Raw genomic sequence first — 25,068 nt, 5'->3', positions numbered from 1 at the left:
TGCTGACAATGCCTTACCTCCCATTAAGACATCTCTCTACAGTTAACAATTAACTGCTACCTGGTGGCGTACGACTCGTTGTTCTCATACTAGTTGGTCAGGGAGTCCTCCCTCCCGCGACGTCCTGCGACGCGCACTTTGTCGTTGGCTACCAGCGTTAGCAGCCAGCAGCAGCTGCCCAATCATTTGGACCAAACGTGAACAGACTCAAACGGGTGTATTACTATCAGCACACGAGTGAGTCGTGAACCTAGTTCACACTGAGGCAGGATAAGGAACTATCCGAGCTGGTTCTCTTTTCAACACGCTTGTTGTCAACCAGGGGGACTTATTTTTTGAAACTTACATCCCATCTGGCCCAACCACCTCCAGCGAGCCGAGTCCGAGCACAAAGTGTCCGCCAGTATCACCAAGTTTGACGAGCGACAACCGGATTAGCTCGCGATAGCCGTCTAGCTTGGTCACTTGGTGATGTTACGCTACAACTACCCACGACTAGCTAAACCAGCTCGGTAGGATGCATTTTTGATGACAAAGTTAGGTTCGCTAAGTTAGCAAGAAAACTCGCCATTTAACATTATTAGGGGCTTGCACCATTTAGTGTGTTGTGTTCCGTTTTTCCCTCGGTCAAATGCCCAGTAGTTATTTTGAGTATTGTGTTCGCACGGAAGGAAAAATATCGGGTAATACATAACAGCTAACAATGCTAACATTAGCCACTCGGTAGCAAGACTGCACCATCTATCTTCAATGGTTGAGGGTGAAATTAAGTTAATAACATCAGCTAACGTTCGTCACCTAGTTTGTTTTAAAAAGAATAATTTTGGCAATTATTGTGTACGAGCAACCACAGAGGTAACTGATCGCTAATGTCAAACACCAAGTATGTCCAAAGCAAGGAAATTGGGGCAGCAATATTTACAAATGTCAGCCAGACGACTTTGATCATCTCTGTATATCAGAAAGGGTTTTAAGTTACGACTTCGCTGTCCCAGCTATTGTGTTACGTTTCCAAAACAAACAAACAAACAAACAAACAAACAAACAAACAAACAAACAAACAAACAGCTGGCTAGTTAGTTCAAGTCGTGGTGTGTGGATATAGCCAGCTTTTGCTATGCCTGGGGACACATCTGATAGCAGTGATGACTCTGATGCAAAGACGCCTAGAAGTGTTCGCACTGTCAAACATGAGATCACCAATGGTAAGCCACGAGTGTCTAATTTATCCGTGCTATCGCGTTTAAAGCCAATATACATGCAGGCAATGGACTAGTCACTTGATGCTTTCATTAGTTGTGTCACTTTACAGATGATCAGATTGGTCTGGTAGTTGATTAGCTGGTATTAAACGAGACCCTTTGTAATGGCAAGTTCTTTTTCTTATTCTGTCATAAGTCATTAATAACCTAGAACAAGTAGATTGGTGACACAAACCACGTTTGAGTCCTACTGCAGAGAATGTTGAGAATATGATGCTCATGTTGATAAACCGTCAGCAGCCCATGTTCAAATAACTTGGGAGTTTGAAGGTGGAGTTAGCCTTGCATATGATCAGAGAAAGTTGAATCAGTTCATCTGGATACAACGTTTATTGACAGATACGCTTCATCACTCATCAAAGTGACATCTTCACTTCAGATTTGTGGATGACACCTGGGTTAAAATTAAATCTCAGGACGTCCCCCACATTTCACCGACTACATTAATACTGTGGACAACATCAAGCTCACCAGGGAGGATGTGGAAAATGACAGGTTAGCCTTCTTAGACTGTGAAAATGCAATTGGTGATAGGGGACATTTGATTGTTGATTTTTGCTACAAACTAACACATACTGATCAGTACTCGAGGTTTGACTCTCATCTACTGGAGCACAAACTAGGAGACATCAGGATGCAGTACCACTGAGCTGACAACGTCCCCACTGACACAGCGGCCAGGGAAGGGGAGAAATCCCACATTAAACAGGCCCCGGTTAAGTGTGGTTATCCTAACCGGGTATTTGTCAAAGCCAGGAAGATGCCCAAACAGTGCACCAGCCGATCGAAGGGAGGAGAAGGGCAACAGCTGCCTAAGCGTAAACCAGTGGTGATTCCATATGTGGTGGGAGTGTCGGAACAGTTGACATGCATGGTTTCCAAACATCGCTTCTCAGTTGCTTTCAAACCCCAAGAACTCGCTGGACCAAAAACTGGGCCACCCCAAGGATCGGGTCCCTCAGCACAAACAGAGCAATATAGTACATGCTGTTAAGTGCCAGGAGGATTACCGTGACTTGTACATTGGGGAAACCAAACAGACGCTGGCCTAGAGGATGGCACAACACAGAAGAGCTAATACGTCAGGCCAGGACTCCACAGTCTACATCTTTCAAGGATGAGGATGTGCTCATCCTTAATAGGGAGGAACGCTGGTTTGAACGGGGAGTCCAAGAGGTTATCTATGTGAAGAGGGAATGACCATCCCTGAAACGGGGGGGGGGGGGGCTAAGAGTACATCTGTCATTATTTTACAGTGCTGTGATTGCAAACATTCCCAAATCCTCTGTGAATAGTACACATGGCCATTGTAACTCTAGTTAATGGTCACGCCCATATTTGCATATGAAACTGATTGTTGATTTATAAGGTTGGGGATACTGCAGTCGGTGTAGACTGAAGAGGTCACTTAGATGACTGCTGAAATATCTGTCGATAAATGTATCCAGATGAACTGATTCAATTTTCTTTGATTTTCTTACCTGGATTATTGAGCATGCATAATGAAGCCTTGCATATGGTTGAGAATTAATGCAAGTTGTTTGATGAGGAGCTTATAGTCGCTCTGGTTCTGAGTTTACAAATTTAATTGTATTATTGCATCTGCATAGGAGGTAATTGTCTATGTGGGACAGTTTGCTGTGTGCTTGAGTACTGTATATCTCCTCTTGAATTATGTGTGTGTGTGTTTTTTTTTCTAAACCAGCCAACCTCACTGGTCATACTGAAAAGGTTGGCATGGAGAACTTTGAGCTTCTCAAAGTTTTGGGTACCGGAGGTAAGAGTTTGCATGACACATCCCCACATGGCTTAGAATTACAATTACAAATGGCAGCCAAACTAAAGCAAACACTTAGAGGATAGTTTTTTTCATTCCAGACCTAGAATGAAGGCAGTAATCCAAAGCAGCTCTTGCCCTTTAAACAGTTGAGTCAACCTAATGATGACTGAATAGCCATCCCTCCAGTTTATCCCTAATTTACTTAAAGGATAGGTACACCATGTTCGAACCTAGATCACATTAAAATGTTGTTTGGCATTATTTAAAATTGTAAGACAAGAACTTGCTTGATCGCATGAGTATTGAGAAACTCACCATTTTAATCTTGAGTCTTCTTGCTGGGTTTCAACACAGTCTGATGGGGAAATGGTTTAAATCAACCTCTTTGTCAAAAACGGGAAGTTAACAGTAGTCACACAAATCTTAATAGGTTTGATTTAAAAAGAAAAAAGTCTCAAACCATGCTTTCTGTTCAGTTGTAATGCCGTTATTTTACAATTCTGCAAATATTCGCAATTGTCTCTGGATGAATGTGACTGTAACTTATGCTACAGAATGACTGTGATGTACTGTATCAATTCAGAAAGTTGTTCCAAATCAAATTTTACTCTATTTCATAACTTACTCTAAATAAACATAAAAAGAATGAAAATACATGTGAATGTACTATGAGCTTCCCATTTTTGAAAAGGAGAGATATGGTTTTTGAAGGCTGAAATAGCTGCCCATTGGACTGTATTGAAGCCCAGCAAGAAGATTCAACAAAGTTTCTCAATACTTCAGCTATCGGTAAGGTTTTTGTCTGTATGAGTTTTAATGATGCCCAGCAATGTTTGTGAAACTTGAATGTGGGACTTTTACATATAAATGAATGTCCGTGACATTCAAGCCCTTGCCAAATTAGTTCATACGATGATGATTAAGCCTATCATCATCAGTCGTCACTTGGGGACGAGTATGACTGTCCTCCCACTGAGTCCCTCTGGGTCCTCAGGTGGGTGTAGAGGCCGATCCTGGAGCCACATAATGGGAGGATGCCTGCGTATGACAGCTTTTTATGTGGAGTGGCTGATGTGCCTGCAGCCACCACACAGTCCTTGGCAGGGGGTGGCCAGAGTCCAGTGGCATGGAGAACCAAGACGATTGGGGACTGCCCTCAGTTGCAGCCTTCATCCGCCTTCACTGCCGTTGTGACCTGGAGACATCCTCTGCCAGTTCCACCATTGAGGTCTTTGTTGGATCTTTGTTGGATCGTGCTTCGTCTGGAGCCTCCCCTTTGACCTGTCCGCCTTGGGTGACCCTACCAGGAGCCAAGCTCCAGAGGGCATAGCTCTTGGGGTCATTGGTACATGCATGCTTCTCTACCATGGCAAGGTGGTGATCCAGAAGTTAAGCCTATCACCACCAGGTAAATCTCTCTGTATTTGATAGTATACTGGAGTTTTAAATCTGGTGTCTGTGGCGACATTCCCGCACTGGCGCATCGGAAGTGATGCGTGCTGATGCATTTTACATCAGACCGCAATGATTGCTTTGGCAGCTGAACTTCGTGTGACGAAAGCGCTTGCATGCCTCTGATTGGCTTGCCTGAGGGCTTTCTGCCAGGCTTGGATGCTATGGCGGAAAAACCTGAGAAGCATCCAAGAAAAGATTCTGATGCTCCAGAGAAAAAAGAAACTCGGCGTTCAGAGGAAGGATTAAAGTAAAAATAAATTAAAAAAAGAAAAGAAATAAAGAGGGTGATTGATGGCAAGGACAAACACTTATATCCATTGGTGTAGCTTTTCCTCATTGGAGAGCACTGAAAGAAGAGAAGTAATTACTCTCACTGCCAGAAGGGGGAGACAAAATGTCCGCACTGCAGGTTTAATGAGGTCCTGGGTTCAAAACCAGTGAACATATCCTTTAAGCAGAGGTGGGAAAAGTACAAAAATATTGTACTCAAGTAAAAGTACCAATACTTTGATGAAATATTACTCAAGTAGAAGTAAAAGTACTCATCTGAAAATGTACTCAAGTAAAAGTAAAAAGTAGTTCATTTGAAATGTACTTTAGGTAAAAGTTACTTAGTTACTTTCTTTGTGTGGGGTGTGAGGGTAGTAAAAATAGGACAAGGGGTCAGGGATCCATAACTATTTTGTTTTTAATTAAAGAACAAGTGTAACAAATGTAAGCGCAATAACAACAACTTCACAACAACTGAACTTCTTGTTCAGTTTAAGTAGCATCTTAAAGTTAGTTGAGCTCATCCATTTAGTGGTACAACATTAAACATGCTTACTCTCACGTTTTCTCTCTCTCACTCTCCCTCTCACACGCACACACTCCCCCTCTCTCCCTCTCACCCGCTCTCTCTCTCACACACACACAGGTAAAAAGTACAAAGTAATGCCCACATGATGACGCTCATAAGTGTTGCTACAAAGTCAAACTGACATAAAGGAGCAGCAATATTCCAGAGGAGACATGCTTGTGTGTGTGTGTGTGTGTGTTTGTTAACCATCAGAGAATGAGAATGTGTTAATGCCATCTCCACAGCTGCAAGAGCGCTATAGAGGGCATGTGTGTGTAAGTGCGATAACAACAAAGAATACCTACACAAATGTAAGTGTAATTACAACAACATACATGTCAACACCAACAGCAACAGCTGTTATACTGCAAATCAAGGCCGCTAGTTTTGTGACACCCTGAATCACCTGTAACCTAGTCTACAAACTTCTTGTTCAGTTTAAGCAGCTGCTGATTTTCAAAGTTAATTGAGCTCATCCATTTAGTGGTAAAAAACATTAAACAGGCTTGTGCACGCCTACTTTCTCTCTCTGTCTCTCTCTCTCTCAGAGAGGTACAAACTACAAAGTAATGTCCACATGATGACGCTCACAAGTGTTACAAAATTAAAGGAACTAACATAAAAGAGCAGCAATATTCCAGAGAGGAATATTGCAAATCAAGGCCACTAGTTTTGTGACACCCTAAATCACCTATAACCTAGTCTACAAACTTCTTGTTCAGTTTAAGCAGCAGCTGATTTTCAAAGTTAATTGAGCTCATCCTTGCTCGCTTTGCAGTGAACAGTAATCCAGCACAACTGAAAAGCCGCTCGCAGGCAGCTGAAGCAGGCAGGCCAGTGCTGAGTTTCAGAGAGAGTTTTTTTAAATTTGGAAAGGAGTTTAGCAGATCCATATCGTTTGGGATACAGGCTAGGTACCCTTCCAACTCCCCTGTACCTTCTGACCTTCTGGACTTCATTGAGGAGAAGAAATCATCTTCATCTGAGGAATGATGTCCAACTTGCTCCACTTCCACCTCTGCCATCTGGTCAAGGTGTTGTCTGACATAAGCCAGACCTGTCGAGTGACAAACAACACATTTCTGACAATTAAGACTTGATTAATTTACCAAGAGTGCACCATAATGCATAATGCCTTATAGCACTGACCACATTGTATTGAGTATAAAACAAAGTAGATCTCTTATAAACTGTTGAAAAGCAGTTTATTAGAAGATGCAATCATACCTGTTTCTATGACATCAGGCCTCTCTGTCCAGGTGGTCTTGAACTTCGGTAGAAGTATTGCTGCCGCAATCAGTTCTGGGTCCATCATAATCTCACCAAAACGCTTTTGGACACCATCCTGAATGGCTTTGATGAGTGGTAGACACATCTTGGATGAGGTCTCCTGCCTTTTGAGTTTTGCTTGTAGCTGACATATCACTGGAAGAAGCCACCCTAAGTGTGTGTTGGTCTCTGACTGAAGTATGTTCAAGGCCTTTACCAGAGGTTTCATCACCGAGCAGTAATCAGTCAGGAAAGCAATTTCTGCTTGAGTCAGCCTGGCATAAATAGAATACAAACAATTGTTAGGAAATCAAGCAGGATAAGTTAAGTTTCAAGTATGTAAACACACATTCACACTTTCATACTGTTGAAATGCAAATTAAAACTTACGTTTTCAATTTGAATTCTTCACAAATATTCCTGATTGCCTCCTCCCCTTTCTCTTGTATGATCCGTATGATTCTCTCCACAGCCATGAATGTTGAATTCCACCGCGTTTGATTTGGTTGGATGAGCTGGAGTCGGCAATGATCTTCCACAACTTTTGCTGCCATGTATGAACGACCTGTATTGTTCCACATGGCTTGACATTTCCCAAAGGCTGCACGTGATAGTCTCTTGTATGTGTCCATCTTCTTTTCTGCTATCTCAGCATCTGTTGTGGCAACTAAGTTGAGAAGATGGCCTGCACACCTTTGGTGTGTAGGAAGTTGGTACTCCAGGCCATTATCTTGCTCCAGGATGCTGAATGTGTCCAGGTAGTTGGCTGTGGGCTCATCATCAATTGAATCTCTGTCCGACTCAGCATCTGATTCTGCATCCTCAGACTGGCTCTGTTCTCCGAAGACACTAAAAGCTTTAACGAAGTTTGAGCCACTATCTGTTGTGGTTCTCACCACTTTGTCCCTAATTCTATACTGACAGTGTATGTCGTCAAGTGCCCCTGCAAGGACATCAAAAGTGTGGGACCCTCTTAACCTCTTACATGCACGCGCAGCTGATCTCCTCTCAAAGGTTTCTTCATCCACCCAATGACCTGTCACCCCAATAAAACTTTGCTGGTGTGCAGTCCAACAATCTGTAGTGGTGGCAACGTAGCTCACTTTACTGAGATGGGACATGACATTCTTCTTCATCTGAATGGCAGATGCCTCTAATCTTGTCCGGACAGTGGGCCTGGAAATGACCTTGCATTGTGGATTTAGCGTTGTCAAAAGTTCTTTGAACGCAGGTTGTTCAACCAAACTAAATGTATGAAGGCCCTCACATATTAGCCTAATGATGATCTTGTCGATCTTGCCTTGTGGCACACGGCGGTTGCCTCCCACTGTCATGGCATCTTTTATATTTGTTTGCTTGCTTGGACTTGGTGGATTTGCTTGGTGGGTTCGCTTCCCTGGCTTTGCCCGGCTAAAAGCCAACTGTTTCGATGGATGTTTCCTCTGTGGAAAAAAAAGAAAAGGGTATTATCAGTAGAGGAATCAATGTGGTGCTTATTAAACACACTGAAATTAAAACTTTGATAAATAAAAGTTTTCTATTTCTTTAGTCATCACATTTTGTCTATTACATTGTATTAAGCACAATATGCCACAATCCAGAGGGCATTACAATGCTGCACCCTTCCCAACAAAATCAATGATTTGGATTTGAATGCTAAAATTGAGATTTCAAATCAACATCAAAAGCCAATGTGTTTCTATAGCCTACCAGTATTATGATACAGAGGGAGGAGACATATCAATGCATGTGTAATCATCATAGCTGCTTGCATGCACACAGAGCAACAATCGCCTACTAGTGATCTAATCCCTTGTCGTCGATATGAAGGAGTCAAAACAATCTTTTCTGGGTCTGCCTAGTAGGCGGGGAGCTACGAGGCCTTACCGTGCAGTTGTGCACCCTCATTACAATCGAACGAAACCAACTTTTTTTGAAAGGTCTGACCATTGCTGAACATGTTAACAAATGTTAACATTGAAAATTTTGGGTTGCACGCCATGTTTCAGGTACTCAATGCATTTCAATGTATTTCCCTCCATTGGCTCTCCACAAGCAAGGGGAAGGTGTGACATCTGTCTCTGCATGTTTAATCACATCTAGAGGACACAAGCTTTTGGAAAATGTATGGTTTCAGTGGTATTATTGGCTTTCCATAATAGTAGAGACCAAAATTTAAAGTCTTTCTACTTGATTTGCCTTGTAAATCGAGTAGAAAGACTTTACATTTTGGCCTTTATTATTTAGAGAAAGCCAATAATACCACTAAAACCATACATTTATCACTAGATGTGATTAAACTTGCAAAGACAGATGTCACACTTTCCCCTTGCTCGTGGAGAGTCATGTTCCTGTAATTGTAATGCATTTCCAATGGAGGGAAATACATTGAAATGCATTGAGTACCTGAAACATGAAATGCAACTCAAAATTTTCAATGTTAACATTTGTTAACATGTTCAGCATGGTCAGACGTTTTTAAAAAAAGTTGGTTTCGTTCGATTGTGAGGAGGGTGCACGGTAAGGCCCCTTAGCTCCCCGCCTATAGTGGAGGAGCACTGAGTGCCCTGTAATGTTGGTTAGGCAAAGTGCCTCACACTACAACCCTCTCTGTTAACACAGTTGATACATTTGATTTGACTGTAAATTCAAAGACACAATCAAATTGAAACCCGTGGCAATTTCGACGGGGTAACACCGACTATTCATAGCAGCTAAATTTAACCAAGGTTAATTTCCCCGAGTCCACTCAAGACTACTAGCAACTAACAGCTAGCCTTTACACACTCAAGTACCAGAGGCTAGCTGTTATGCAAATTTAGCCAATGTCCTAAAGACTTAAACAGACTGCAAATATACATTACGCGTTTTGTATCTGTTTGAAGTATGATAAACATGCGGATTGTCGGCTGGAGCGAGTTCATTTGGTACTTAATGATGTGTCACGTTTGATTATGTTAGCATAGCAGCTAATTAGAATGTGCTGGCTAGCTGTGGGTTTCTTCTACTGTCAATGGTTGCAGGTGCTAGCATAAAAATGCCCACGAAATGGGGTGAGCCTGGGTTGGCTATATTAAATAAAACTACTAATGAGACAGCAGAAATACTTACCAAAACATACTTCTGCAGATTTGAAGTGGAGTTGTTGAAAGCAGACAGGTACTTCACTGCTGGGAGGCACATCTTGCACTGCATGATGATGCTGTTGCCTTTCCTACGCTTGAACAAAAAGAAATCTTCCAAATGTGGCCAAGGATTTTTTTCTGCATCTAGTTCTACAGACTTCGATGTTTCAGCTTGAGCTTCATCTATTATTTCTACGTCCGGGTCTTCTGGACCGCGACCGCTGGCCGTGCCTGCTTTGTCGACCTCCATTCTAGCACTAGAAACTAAAAACTTCGTGCCCACTAACCTAGCTTGTCCGCACGCGCCCTCTATGTTCACGCGCCAGTGCTAATCACATCATCATTTGTCACTGTTGGTTCTGGCCATTGGTTTACTGTCTATGGTTCTGGCGCGTATTTTTCCGCTGTAGGTTGAATTGTTATTTTTACTCAGTAACGGATAGGATTTATAAAGTAACTAAGTACAATACTTGAGTCAAAACGTACTCAAGTAAAATACAAAATACCGATTTTAAATTGTACTTAAAAAATACAACATACACCAAAAAAGTATTCAATACAGTAACGTGAGTAAATGTATTTTGTTACTTTCCACCTCTGCCTTTAAGTAAATTGGGCATGCCTCATTTAATGAAAAGTAGTGGGATTGACTACACAAAAAATGGAAAGAAATAGCATTCCGATAGAGGCAAAATTAAAAAATGAATAATGAATAGGCTATAATAATAAAATATTGCCGCATTGAACAGTGTTTTCCCTCCTTTTTCATATTTATGGATTTTCACTCATCATAAGGTTGATTCAGCTGTTTAAAGGGCAAGACCTTTACACCAATTAACACAAGTGGTTTGGATTATTGCCATCATCCTGTGATGAAAGACTAGGGAATTTCATATAGACACAAGAGTGATGGTGAGTTCTTTACCATCTGTGCCTCCAAATCTCAACCCAAATATTAATGGGCCTGAGTAAATATGTTTTCTGTCCATGGGGAAATTTGGCCTTGCAGGGAATCATACTAGAAAATGTCTTGCCTGTCACCCCTACCCTGTCCCACTCCTATCATTTATCTGGATAAAAGAAATGACAAAATCAAAGTTAAAAGTTTAAATAAATAGACAGAAACAAATGAAAGAAGAAATTTCCTGTATCATGATTGCATGATGTCTATTCAGCAGAAATTCAGCAGAAATCTTGTCACTTACGAAATTAATTCACCTGTTTAACCTGTTTTCACTGGCTTGTAGAGGGCCAACTCCCTTGTTAACATCTTTTATCTTGACAGTTATATTGTATGACATGCTTTTTTATGTGACTAATTAAGTAAACATTCTCGCCTTTGTCTAGCTTATGGAAAGGTGTTTTTGGTCAGGAAGAATAGTGGTCATGATGAAGGCCAGCTATATGCTATGAAGGTAAGATTTTCAAGGTGTGATATTAGAATGTAATCAGCAAAGGCACATTTTTTGTTTTTAATTTATATTTTTGGCTGTAAGCTAACACTGGACATTAATCCTGTTATTAATTTCATTATACTTAATGACCACATTGTTTTTGTTTGCGGCTCCCTGTAGAGCTTTAAAGGGCCCTTTGGAATAAGGTTGTAATCATATAAATTGGCCCACGGTTGTTTTCATAACTCTCGTCTCTATTAAAAAGAAATGCTGCTCAACCCACCTCTCCCTATATACCAGTTTGTACTAAACAGAGCAGTTGCATCTTTCAAAATGGCCAAATCTGAAGTTTGCGAGACCACATGAAGTCTTGACCTGACAAGTTCCTCAGTTTTAAAAAGGAAACATCAGCTACGGTTAATATGAGAGAAACAGTGTGAAGGTGCATCTCTTTGGAGAATGCTGGCAAAAGGCTCAATGGTTACAAAAGGATTTGAGGATGATTACATACAAAGTATATGAGGCTCAAAATAATTGTAGTCAAATGGATTTTTATCACTGACGCAACTTTTAGGATCATTCTCCCAAATTTCCCTTGTATTAGAATTGTTCGTGTGAGAAGTATATAAACGAAAATAACAACGCTCTCAACTGCACTGCCTTTATTTGTTCTTGCACATACTCCTTGAATCTGGATTGGCACTTCTTCATAAATCTAATGCTTGTGACAGGGAAGCCTCAATTAGCATAGTTAACAGTTCAAAAATAATACATAAGAACAGCTGATTTTGAGTGGCATGTGCAGAAAGAAAAAAGAAAAAAGTTTGGAGGAATCTGAACAGCTCATTAGGTGCAGCTTTTACATTACGACATGCCGCCGAAACAGGGATCTTAGGAGAAAAGGAACCTTTGAAAGTTTTGAAATCAAAGTGCTGCTGTCAAAACTGAAAAAAAGGAACTATTTTCCAGAATGTGGACTTACTGATTTCAATTTCTCTTATTATGAATTGGTGTTTCTGCACCTATTTATATACAGTATATTTGCATACAAGATGCTTCAGCATCCCGACGCTTCAGCAACCCGGGTTGCTGAAGTGTCTTGTGATGTAGGCTGAAAGGTACAGGCTACCGATTCCTGCATACGTGACAAACCCTGGATAGGCCCCTCCTCGTAGTATTGACCTGACTTCACTTGTGGAGTTGGCACAACCTGGGCAGCACTTAGCTGGCTAACCGTGGACTGGCGGTTATAAAAATCTCACACATCCCTGGCTCGTAAGTGCCTAACAAGTGGGCAGTCCGGACTCCCAATCCGACCATCACTTGAGTACAACCTGTGGTGGATCCCATCGTCTTCACTCTTGTGTTGCCATGGAACTAGATCCTCCTAGCCCAAACAGTGTGGACCAGCATCGCGACCTGTTCACCACTTTAATCAAGTCTTTAGTGAATGGCTCTGAGAGTTTTTCGAGGACCATGTGACGATGATTTGCATACACATATTTATATTCATTTAGGCCTAAGTGTATTTAGTGTGGATGCAGCAGTAACGCACTACAGTTCTTTACATACGTATTATTCTAATTTTCTTTCCATACACATTACGCCTACAGCTTTTAAGCTGGTCATGCCATTCCAACTTTATGATATTCATCTAGGCTCAGAATCGGTTCTTCCTTGTATTCTGATAAGAATGTCCACATGGTGGCGCTGTGATAGATGAATTAAGGTATATGCTTTGAGAGCTCATGCCCCTCACCCTGTTTGACCTTGTTACTTCCATTGTAAATTTGAGATTCATAGATTCTTTGAGTGGTCAGCCATTTCTGTAGACCAATTAATGGCTGAGCTATTCATCATTAAAGTCTGGTTGGTTTTGGTAAAAAGGTGGAATTTTGTGACATAGTTGCGCTATTTGATAGTGTAAAAAAATCCCATTAGGTTTTAATGTTCATAAGATTACAATGGTAGAGATGCTGCAGCTCTCTAATTTTTTAATCCATAACAGCTGCACAACTTATGACGCAACCGTGCTTACATTTATTAATAAACGTAAAATCTTTTTTTATGTTCTATAGTAAATTGAAGATTAAATCTAGTCTTTACATGTGTTAGGCAAAGAATTTACATTCACTGTTTTAAAGAGGTGGCTTGGTTGATGAACAAGATTGTTAGTCTTCACTGCTTTCAAATTTTGAGGTTACCAACATGTGAATCTAAAATAAAATGAAATTTGTAATGCCACAACATTTTTAGTGGCAGGTTTTTAGTACTTTTACACTCTTAAGAAAAGATCATGGGGTGTCTGGGTAGCGTAGCGGTCTAGTCCATTGCCTACCAACACGGGGATTGCGGGTTCAAATCCCTGTGTTATCTCTGGCTTGGTTGGGTGTCCCTTCAGACACAATTGGCTGTGTCTGCAGTTGGGAAGCCGGATGTGGTAATGTGTCCTGGTCGCTGCACTAGCACCTCCTCTGGTCAGCCTGTTCAGGGAGGAGGGGGAACTGGGGGGAATAGCGGGATCCTCCAGTGCGCTACATCCTCCTGGTCAAACTCCTTACTGTAAGGTGAAAAGAAGCGGCTGGCGACTCCACATGTATCGGAGGAGGCATGTGGTAGTCTGCAGCCCTCGCCGGATCGGCAGAGGGGGTGGAGCAGTGATTGGGACGGCTCGGAAGAGTGGGGGTAATTGACCGAATACAACTGGGGAGAAAAAGGGGGAAATTTTCCAAAAAAAAAAAGGATCATGAACAGATGCTGTTCGAGGTCCAATTTCACACAGCAATCATTTTATAAGGGCTTTTTCCATCTCCATGTGGTAGCATATGATTCAGTGAATTAATTAAAGGGAACTTTTACAGATTGTCAACCTTATCTGCAATGAAAAGATAAGAAACAAAACACTGTAGGTGTTTTTATTGATTTACGTAAAGCATTTGACACAATCGATCATTCCTTACTCTTGCAGAAATTGGAACATTATGGTATAAGAGGTGTCACACAACGCTGGTTAAAAAGTTATTTAAATAATAGGTTTCAATATGTGAAAATTGAAAACACTGAATCACATCTAAGAAGAATAACTTGTGGTGTTCCACAAGGTTCAGTATTGGGCCTTAAGTTGTTTATACTTTATTTAAATGACATTTCTATGGTATCTAATATATTGAAATTTGTTACGTTTGCTGATGATAGAAATTTATTTTGTTCAGGGGAGGACATGAAAGAATTGTTGAAAACAGTAGAAAGGGAATTGAGAATGGTAAAAAAATGATTTTATATTAATAAGTTATCACTGAATGAAAATAAAACAATGTATGGTGTTCAGTGGTTTTAGGGTTAACTGTGAAATAAAACTGAAGTTAAATGCAGTTGAATTTGAAAGAGTATTTGAAACAAAATTCTTGGGATTGATTACAGATCATAAACTCTGTTGGAAGCCACATATAGAATATATTAAATGGAAATGATCTAAATCTATTGCTATTCTTTACAAAACAAGGGATCTGCTGAATAGGAAATGTTTGTGTATATTGTATTGTTCACTGATAATGTCAAATCTGTCATACTGTGTTGAGGTTTGAGGAAATGTTTATAAAACAAATATAGACTCTATAATTAAACATCACAAAAGAGCTATTAGAATAATAAATAAAGCTTGTTACCATGACTCTACTAATCCATTATTTATACGGTCCTGCACCTTAAAATTCTTAGATATTGTGTATTTAAAAACACTGGAAATACTTTTTCGAGCTAGAAGTAAAAGCCTTCCTTTTTGTATCCAACATTTTTTTTTAAATTAAGAGAAGGAAACTATAATTTAAGTGGGTTGTGTATTTTTGAAACATGTAAAGTGAGAACCAACATAAAATGCAGATGTATTTGAGTTTTGGGAGTCAAGCTATGGAATGGTCTTATAATGAATGGTCTTGATGATCAGTGGAAATTTTGTAGCTCGCTGTTGAGTTTCAGAAAATCTTTAAAATGTAAAATAATTAAGGATTACAACTTAGTATAAATTCTCCTTTTTTTTCTTCCTTTTGTAATTCTGATATTCTAGGTTAATTTAAGGACTGTATAGGATAGGCAACAATAAGCCTTGGGCTTCAGCCTATTCCTTTTTCAGTCATTGATTGATAGAGTTTTGTTGTGTGAAATGGGCTGATGTAAATATGTTCGATGATTTTTTTTCTGTCTGTTGTATATGCACACAAATGTATGACCGAATTAATTAATTAATGATAAAAAAAAAAAAACACCAGCAGTTCTTCCTGATCGGTACTGCGGGGTTTTTTATCTGGCCGCCAAGTTGGCAGACGGATGTCAGCTGGCAGGCGGAAAAACTAACAGCCGAGCCGGGTTTCTAATACTCTAAACACGCTGTTCAAAAAACACATCCTCATTTTCTTGGCTAAACTATGTTTCCGATGGTGAAATGACATCCCACAACACTAGTGCAGAGGATTTTATGGACGACAGTGCACAGAATGTATTCTGGTACATCTAACCGCTGTGGGAAATGCTATGAGCAGGAGAACACTGATTTCTCCATAAATGTAGTACACATTAAGACCTTTATTGCTTTATCAGTACTGATTGCACATACATAAAACCATCGACAAAATTTCCCTTTACAAAACAGACTTTTCCCCCCCCCCATTTCAAGTGGCCTTTGAACACAGCTCAGTTTTTTGGTGTTGACTGATAAAAGCTAATGGAAGATTATAATTAATGCCCCAGGTGCTGAAGAAAGCCGCTATTGTTCAAAAAGCAAAGACAACAGAGCATACTCGTACTGAGAGGCAGGTCCTGGAGCACATCCGCCAGTCTCCCTTTCTGGTCACCCTCCACTATGCCTTCCAGACGCAGAGCAAACTGCATCTCATCCTGGGTGAGCACTGGGTCAACTGACCCAAATATGGAATCGCCTGATCTTAATCCAGAAATGCTGAATGTATGTTCTCTTCATCTGTCTATTACTTTATGTGTCTTTCTGTTGGCCTTTTTGTTTATTGTGTGTTTTGTATATGTCTATTTAAGTGCCCTGTGTATCTGTCTGTGTGTATGAGTGTAGACTATGTGAGCGGAGGGGAGATGTTCACTCATTTGTACCAACGAGATCACTTTCCAGAGGAGGCTGTGCGGATTTACATCGGGGAAATAGTCCTGGCATTGGAGCACCTGCATAAGGTTAGGTGTCTCTCTCCTCACAACCATTCAACTAAAGTCAGCCTCTGCCCTCATCTTTACCATCTGAAATATGTATGCCTCATTAAAGATATTATGCTGGCACTTGCAAATGCAAGTTAATCATTTTGTGCTAATGAGAAAGGAAGGGAAATGTGGTGTTGAAAGTTGATCACCATGCTTTTTCCCCAAATGCGCACAATCACAGCATGGAGGTGAGGTAGAATTTACGCGACTGCAAGCTTGTGGTGAGGGCATATGACCACACTGCCACGGTATTTAGTAGTTGGTCTATATTTGCTGGTCTTCCTAAGGGTATGTTTCCTTGCAAATTAAATGTTACTATGGAAAATTGCAGTAAACAACACAGCATCAAAAGATAATCCTATAAGTTGACATTTCAAAAGCTACCTGAGATGATTAATAAATTGCAGCTTGTAGATTAGTTACCACTAATATGCAGTTTGCGTATTTCGATGAAAATTCTAAGAGGGAAATATGACTTGATTCATGGGGAAAACATCATCAGATATCTGAATTGAACTCATATCAACAGCATCTTTGTGGAGAACGGTATTTTTGTTGACCCCAACAATGAGGCAACATTATTTTCTAAAGTTATTTTCTTTGGATGATTTTAAAAGACTACTGAAAACTTACCTTTTTACTAAGGCCTATGGTCTGTAGTCTTTTGAGTTTTGTTTTAATGTTTTTTTGTTTTTTTTTGTTCTTATCTAGTGTAAAGTGTCCTTGGGTTCCTTGAAAGGCACTATACAAATCTAAGTTGTTGTTGTTAAAGTTAATGCTTCACTTCATGGTAATTTCTAGGCATTTTCTGCTTTAAAATTGAGTGTTGGTCTTCTGGTCAAAGGACGATTGTGTAATAAATGAAGATGACCTACAGTAAATGGTCCTTCCTCATTTTGATTGGCATTGCATTTTCCATGGAGGTTTTGTCTTAATTGCTTATGTAAATGTTTATCATGTACTATGAAACCACAGGCTGTCACTGTTTAGAAATTGATGCATTCACCTTGTATATACCAAAGTATTTGCCATGTTGTTTACAGCTTGGGATTGTTTACCGAGACATCAAATTGGAAAACATCCTGCTAGATAGCGAAGGACATGTGGTATTGACAGACTTCGGACTCAGCAAGGAATTCCTGAAAGAAGAGGTGTGTAATAAACGACTTTATACTACAGTTAGTTCCAACCAAGTCATTTGATTGGACAAGAGGCATTCCATGAGTGCTGATATTCAGTATAAAAGCACTGGGACTTTTAACTATATGTATCACTCCACCGCACAGGTGTTCTATTAATAACCGTTAATTAGGCTACATTAATGGTCGTTATCAATATCGGATTGTAACAAACTTGCACGGCAAAGATGGATATATTTCCACAAATAACATTTGAGTTAAATTACGAATGGTCGTCAGAAGAGGACGAAGGGAAGGAAAGCATAGATAGGTCTACTTTAGTGCAAACCTCCAGGTGTGCTGATATGACACCAGCCAACCTAGACAAATTAGAGACGAGCAAAAATGAAGCTAACACCGTAAGGCAAACAACATGGGCTTTGAACTGCTTTCAGACTTGGCTGCTGTCAACTAATAAATGGCGATTTTAGAACTGTTGTATAAAAGCAATATCACACTCGAGGTCATGCTGTTATACTGAATATCAGCACTCCCTCTCGTGTGATATTGTTTAAATATATTATAGTGTGTTTACTGTATGTATGCAGGCATGCTCGTTGCCTGTGTGTTGGCGAATACTGTCATCAGAATCAAAAATTACTTCATCAATATGCCATTGTAGACACACTACCTTGTGTTTCCCTTCATTACAGAGAGAAAGGACGTACTCTTTTTGTGGCACCATTGAGTATATGGCTCCTGAAATCATCAGGGGGAAGTCGGGTCATGGAAAGGTAAGAAGAATAATGATTAGGCACAAGCCATCTTGTAAACATTAAAAAATTAAAGGTGTCATGGTCAATCCATTCAGTGAGACTAAGCAAGTAGATTTGGATCTTAAATTGCCAAGGAAGGCAAAATGCTTCAGAACTGACTATATAGTATGATTCTCACAGGACTGTCAGGCCCTTTTAGAGGTCATGAAATAAATGAAGGTGTAAGTATCCGGGTCTTCTTTAAGCCCTGTGCTAACGTGTTGTTTGGCAAGTCGGTGAGTGTTTTCCTGTGATGTACAGTTAATCCCTATCAGGGTGGACCTTTCAGAGAGCAACAACAGTGTAGAAATGGTGGTCATTTTATCTCCCCCTTGTTTTGTTTTTTTCTGTGCTTTCCTTTGTCACCTTTTTCACCGGTCTCCCTTTGTTAGTCTGTAGATTGGTGGAGTCTTGGGATCCTGATGTTTGAGTTGCTGACAGGAGCATCTCCTTTTACCCTGGAGGGAGAGAGGAACTCCCAGAGTGAGGTGTCAAAGTGAGTGGTGTCTGCTCCTTTTCACTCTTCTCACTCTTCCCTCAACCTTTGTCTCTCTCCATTTCCCTGGAGATGATTACAGCAGCTGTGTTAGATACACCCTTTACCCCTCCTTTTATTTCCCCAGCAGAAAAGTGTAATTGTGTTCATAAAAAGTATAATTTGGGTCTTTTGTGCAACCTACTTTTTAAAGCCCACCGCCAATTTAAAATTTCATTAACATCTTATTAGGGTGCTGTGTTTCCATAATGGACAGTCTAACCTCATTATTTCCCTTTGCCTGTAAATCTTTTCTAACTACCTTCCCCTTAGACGTATTCTACGCTGTGAGCCCCCATTCCCTTCCATGATCGGATCCACAGCCCAGGACCTGCTGAAGAAGTTGCTGGTGAAGGATCCCCACAAGAGGTTGGGCTCTGGGCCACGACGGGCAGAAGACATCAAGGCACATCCCTTCTTCAAGGTCTTCTTTACCTTGCCTGATATAGTCCTCTTCTTCTCCCTCTTTCTAATTATCCAACAGCAAAGGACCCCTCCCCACCTCAAATGCATACATACAGACAGACACACATAAGCAAAACCCTTAAACCCACCACAGTCAGCTCCTTCATCATTTCCATCTGTTTGTTTTTGGTATGACACAGGGTCTGAACTGGGCTGACCTTGCAGAAAAGAAGGTTCCGAGCCCATTTAGACCTGAGCTTAAGAATGAACTTGATGTGGGAAACTTTGCTGAGGAATTCACCGGTATGGATCCTGTTTACTCTCCAGCCAGCACGCCCCCAAGCACGGACCGCCTGTTCCAGGTCAGCACTCATGGTCAACATCATCAGCCTAAATAGCAATGGAAAGTGTTACCTTCCAAAATGAGAGATTTGCCATTTGGAAGAAATTGATGTTTTCTAATCATTTTGTCAGCCAATGATGATTTAATAATTTTGCTGTCAATGATTTAATCATTCTGTCAGTCATCTGACTGACAGAATTATTACCGGCAAGAAAACAGAGCACAATATTTGCCCATGTTAAAGAGTCAGCTTAATAAATCTGCCTGCAAAATGGTTTTGTCGTGAAGACAACAATTTTCGGTTGCAATATTCACTTGAATTTAAATGTAATTTTTTTAACGTGGCTACCTGAATGCTGCTATCCATTGTTCAGCATCAGAATAACAAATAAACTTGTCCAAAATGGACAAGACTATTCAAAAAGACAGGTAGCAGATACCCAGACATCTACCATTTTTAGAACACCTTTATCAGTTTGCTCAAATTGCTGCATAGACTGTGGAGAGCTGCGACTGCCAGCCAAGTCTTCTGGAGCTGGGGTGTCGCAGGCCCGCAAACAATAAGAAACACTCAGCTGCCCTCACTCCTGTGTTTTTGATACAGATATCTGAGGAGGAGGGGGTTTACTTTGTTTTAATCATTACCAACCCCCACTGATAATTTCTAGTCATATTATGTTTCAAGAAATCCAAAATGTTACCAATAGTCCCATTTTACTAGATATGTAATGTTTTGGAATGAAACTGTTTAAATGCACTCCACAGATTTTCCACTAACACAGTGGGCTGCCCTGTAAGACGCTCATCTAAACTACACTCTGCTGTTTCAGGGCTACTCATTCATTGCACCCTCCATCCTGTTTAACAAGAATGCAGTCATGGGAGACTTCCTAGATTCGCACGTCGGCACTGATCGACCGGGTTCAGCCACTGTCCAGCGCAGCGCCATGTTACAGGTATGGAACTAGCAGTAGCACTGTGTCAGGGTAACCAAGTGGATAGATAAATTGAAAAACTATGTGCTACATGTTTGGCTCAAAGAAGTGTTTGTTGGTAAAGGTCTATGAGAGGCGAGTCGGGCATATAAGGTTGTATGCATTGTATACATGTAAATTGAAGACCATCATTTTTATGTAGCATGTTGTATCCAATTCGTACACTATAATGATATATAATGCTTACAAACTGTTTAATAATCATGCATTGGTAGGCTCAGTAATATTGGGCCATAGGGGACATTTCAATGAACAGCTATTTCAAAATGAGCAATTTCACATACTTTTTGTATGGGTAGTAGACCCCAAATGAAAATATTGGTGTCACCACATTATCTACTTTGGCTGCCAGCAGAAAATGCTACCCTGCACTATGTCACATAAATGATTTCATATGCTGGCCTCAAGCCATAACCTTTCGTGAATTTCATGTCTTGTGCCTCATGACAGTGCAGTATTAGGTGCCATATACTATTGCACAATATTAATTTCTCTGTTTGAGCTTCACTAACCCCGTCTACTTTTTTGGTCAAGGAATCCCAGTTTTTCCAGACCTATGAGCTGTGTCTCCAGGGGCCACCACTAGGCGAAGGGAGCTTCTCTGTGTGCAGGAAATGCCGACATAGACAGAGTGGCCTTGAATATGCTGTCAAGATCGTCAGCCGCAGGTCAGTTGAAACATAGTTTATGGGATGGGCACTCTGTCTTGGTATCCTGCATCATGATCAGGAACAAGCACAACAGCCTTGCTGCTATGTGCCTTCTTTTCCCATGGAAGTTTAAACTATTGTATGTTGTTATTGCCACTATTACTGTACTGTTTTATCATTATAGTACAAAGAATATCCACATTGCCTTTTACAACCTCTTGTCAGAATGGAAGGGTACACGCAGAGGGAAATTGCAGCTTTGAGGCAGTGTGAGGCCCACCCCAATATTGTCAAGCTGCAAGAAGTCTACACTGACCAGGTAAAATAATGGAATCAAAGATGGTCATGTCTTTTTATGTGCCCAACCTTTGATATTACATAACACGCCAAGCATTTGTTCCCACCCGTCATCACCATTTACACACAAAAGAGAAATGGGAAACTGCCCAATACACAATATTAATTTTCAGAATGTAGAACTCTATTTAGGAACGAGAGTGACACGAAAAGACAAAACTATGTTCTCAACTCCACATGTCTTTTTCTTTGTCAGTACCACACCTATTTGGTGATGGAGCTTCTGCAAGGTGGGGAGCTGTTAGAAAGGATCAAGCGGAAGAAGCTCTTCGGGGAGGCGGAGGCCAGCCAGCTGTTGCGGAATCTGGTATCTGCTGTCAGCTTTATGCACGAGGCTGGGGTGGTGCACAGAGACCTCAAACCAGAGGTGGGCCATGCCATTCAAAGTTCAACCAGCAATGTGTGTAACACGTAAAACATTGGGATAATCACATTACCTCTGATTTGCTTTGCAGAACGTGCTGTTTGCAGATGAGAGCGAAGACTCGGTGCTGAAAGTGATAGATTTTGGGTTTGCCCGTCTGTGTCCTGCGGGCAGTGCCCCCTTACAGACACCATGCTTCACGCTGCAGTATGCTGCGCCTGAGCTCTTTGATAGTGCAGGATATGACAAGGCCTGTGACCTCTGGAGTCTCGGGGTTATCTTGGTAATTTTAAAATACTCAATTGTGTTGCAATTGAAAGATATGGGATTATTGTGGTGCTAATGAGTGTATTTTTGTGTTTGTTTTCACCAGTACACCATGCTGTCAGGCCAGGTGCCGTTTCAGTGTGAACAGCGTGAGATGACCTCATCTCATGCAGCTGATATCATGCAAAAGATAAAAGAAGGAGATTTCTCATTGGCTGGGGAGGCCTGGAAGGGGGTGTCAGAGGAGGCCAAAGAGCTTGTGAAAGGTACAGGACAGGGATTTCTCTCACTTGTGCCATTTTCTGTTCCCTTTTGACTTCAAGTGTATAACTAAAGATGGGATACAAAATGGTATGACATACAGTTTTTCCCCCCGCTGCACATTTTTTGCATTATTATATGTAAATTCAAGAATTGGTGTGCTTTTCTCATGGAGAAATTATGGAATTTCAGAGCCATAGAATGGCATATTAATTTGGAACCACAATCTATTCTCTCTGCCATTCTAATCTTGCTGGCCTTTGCAAACTACTTACAGAGACACACGTTGCTTGAGGCATAATCCATCATTGTTTGGAAGAAGCAGAGAATGAGTGCTGAATGTTACTTGTGCACTTGTGCTGTATTTAATTCTGCTCTTGTTTACCTTTAGCCACTCCAAATAAATTCTAGTGTGCTGCTGAAAGTAGTCCCCATAATTGTTCCTTTTCCATAGTGATTGATTATGTCTCTCAAGCAAACAGCATGTAAGCAAGTTGTTTTTGATTAAATTGCTGTGAAAGTTTTTGTGCATGCTAAATGGAACTTTGTTCTGAAGCTGACTGTCTAGAGCTGCAAATCAATGCAACCCAAATACTGCACATAAAAAAAGACTGATACAGTGATCAAACTTGCAGATATTCATATAATGTGTTGTCAGAAAGCAGTAGACCATGAGGGTACACAATTATGAATAGGATAAAAGTTGCCCGTGCTTTGCAATTTCCACAACAGCGGGGTGTTTTTTGTTTTGTTTTTTGTAAACTTACTCTTTCTGGAACACTGTTCACATGCTTAATTTATTGTTATTTTGTCTCTATAAGTGACTTACAACTTAACCGCTTCCTCTTTGGTTTTAGGCTTGCTGACAGTGGATCCAGAGAGGCGTCTCAAACTGTCTGATCTGAAGGAGAACAGCTGGCTGCAGGGCGGTGCATCCATGTCTACCACTCCGCTATGCACTCCAGATGTGCTTGAGTCCAGCGGGCCTACTGTCCGCACCTATGTCAACGCCACCTACAAGGTAATGGCGTCATGGATAACAATTACCAATGCTCTTAAACCAGGAGTTGATTAGATGTTAAGATATTTCCTGCTGCCGCACATTCATCACTTTTTTGTTGTTTGCCTCCTTTGCCAGGCTTTCAACCGGGGGAAGAGGGAGGGCGTCTTCCTGAAGAGTGTCGACAATGCCCCCCTTGCAAAGCGACGAAAGCTCAAGATGACAAGTACAGGCGTTGAGACACGATGGAGCTCCTCCTCTTCCTCCTCATCTTCATCAACTTCCTCATCTGCATCTACAAAAAAATCCAAAGCACAGCCAAGCCAAACTGTGAGTCCAAAGCAGAGCTAGCATACAATGGTGAGGAGCAGAGAGAGGGGAAATAGAGGAAGTATACTGGGCGCCGTTGTCCTCTGTAAATGATTTGGCTTTTGGGTTCCATCAGTTTAGTTATGAACAAACCAAAAGACTGGTTGAGTATTTACTTCCTGCCAGGAAGCTATTGTGGCATATCAATGCAAATCTATTTTTTTCTTATACTCTCCCCAAGACCTAAAACATATTTTTCTGAAGTGAAAGGAACACAATCACAATGAAATCTAGATTTATATCTATATAAAGACGTATTAAGAGTTTGTGGCCTTAAGAATATTCAAGTATTTAGTTACTAGAATTTGGTGATGTTACACACGATAAGTAAAGAAACACAAAAACGAAAACATATTTACATATTCTCACTTTTGGATATGGACGGTGCCTGACCATATAGGGATAAAGGGAAAATGGAGCCATGAGTGAGTAGAAGCCATAAACACAGCAGAACAGTGACTTTAACTGCTGAGCCCTCATGAATACTCATAAATATGCATATAACAAATGGACGTCCTGTCCTGGATTTTGAGGACTTATCCCATGATTATTCTATTCAGTCATGTTTGACTTTGTGGCAGTAAGACAAATTACAAGTCAGTGGGCAAAGTTATAGTCATCTGCATGTGCTATGATTAGAATCTATGTTGCATTAAGATTGCAGTTATTTTGTGACAGTTGAGGTGTCTGATACTTGGATATTTTTTTTCTATAGAGGAGTCATGAGTTTATTTTGTGTAAATTTTGGTGAAAACTGGTTGTTTGCACAATTTCCCTATAATGTTGATATATTGTCGAATCTCGATCATCAGAGTTGAAAATAGCAAATTTTTGGAATGACTGCGGAGAGGGAATTGCTTGGGATGTTATAATTTTGTACATTGGATAGAGTGAATGACACTATAATGGGGACATTTTTCAGTTAATTTCTTCAACCAACTTTGACGGCAAGTAATGATCTTCAATACAAGCATCATAGTCTTTGGAAATCTAGTTATTCCTGTGATAAAGTATGTACTGTAGGCCCAGTGAAATCTTCTGTAGACCACAGTTCACTCATGACTTTGATTAAAAACAAAATACTGACAGAATTTGAACAGTGTGCAAACACTGCTGTCCAACTGCACAATTGCGGCACTTGTTCATACAGTGTATTTACGCATGCTGTGTACATACATCTACACATCCATTGGGAGAAACGTTCCATCACTCATCTAAGTGACCGCTTCAGTCTAAACTGACTGCAGGT

At 40.6% G+C, this 25,068-nt stretch overlaps 1 protein-coding gene across 1 annotated transcript; it reads left to right on the top strand.

Annotated features, from left to right (window-relative positions):
* The first annotated feature begins 1,117 nt into the window (after positions 1-1,117).
* Positions 1,118-25,068, top strand: rps6ka4 (ribosomal protein S6 kinase, polypeptide 4). Its single transcript, XM_056284429.1, has 18 exons — positions 1,118-1,205; positions 2,968-3,039; positions 11,077-11,144; positions 15,867-16,017; positions 16,201-16,316; positions 17,384-17,491; positions 18,172-18,252; positions 18,666-18,769; positions 19,082-19,232; positions 19,414-19,575; positions 20,387-20,512; positions 21,086-21,219; positions 21,427-21,520; positions 21,755-21,925; positions 22,014-22,205; positions 22,296-22,455; positions 23,308-23,471; positions 23,589-25,068. The coding sequence occupies exons 1-18, from the start codon at positions 1,118-1,120 to the stop codon at positions 23,799-23,801; spliced, it is 2,355 nt and encodes a 784-aa protein (XP_056140404.1). The 3' UTR covers positions 23,802-25,068.

Source organism: Lampris incognitus, chromosome 8, assembly GCF_029633865.1.
Source record: "Lampris incognitus isolate fLamInc1 chromosome 8, fLamInc1.hap2, whole genome shotgun sequence".
In the NCBI taxonomy this organism is placed as follows: domain Eukaryota; kingdom Metazoa; phylum Chordata; class Actinopteri; order Lampriformes; family Lampridae; genus Lampris; species Lampris incognitus.
This window is presented reverse-complemented; position numbering and strand designations above follow the sequence as displayed.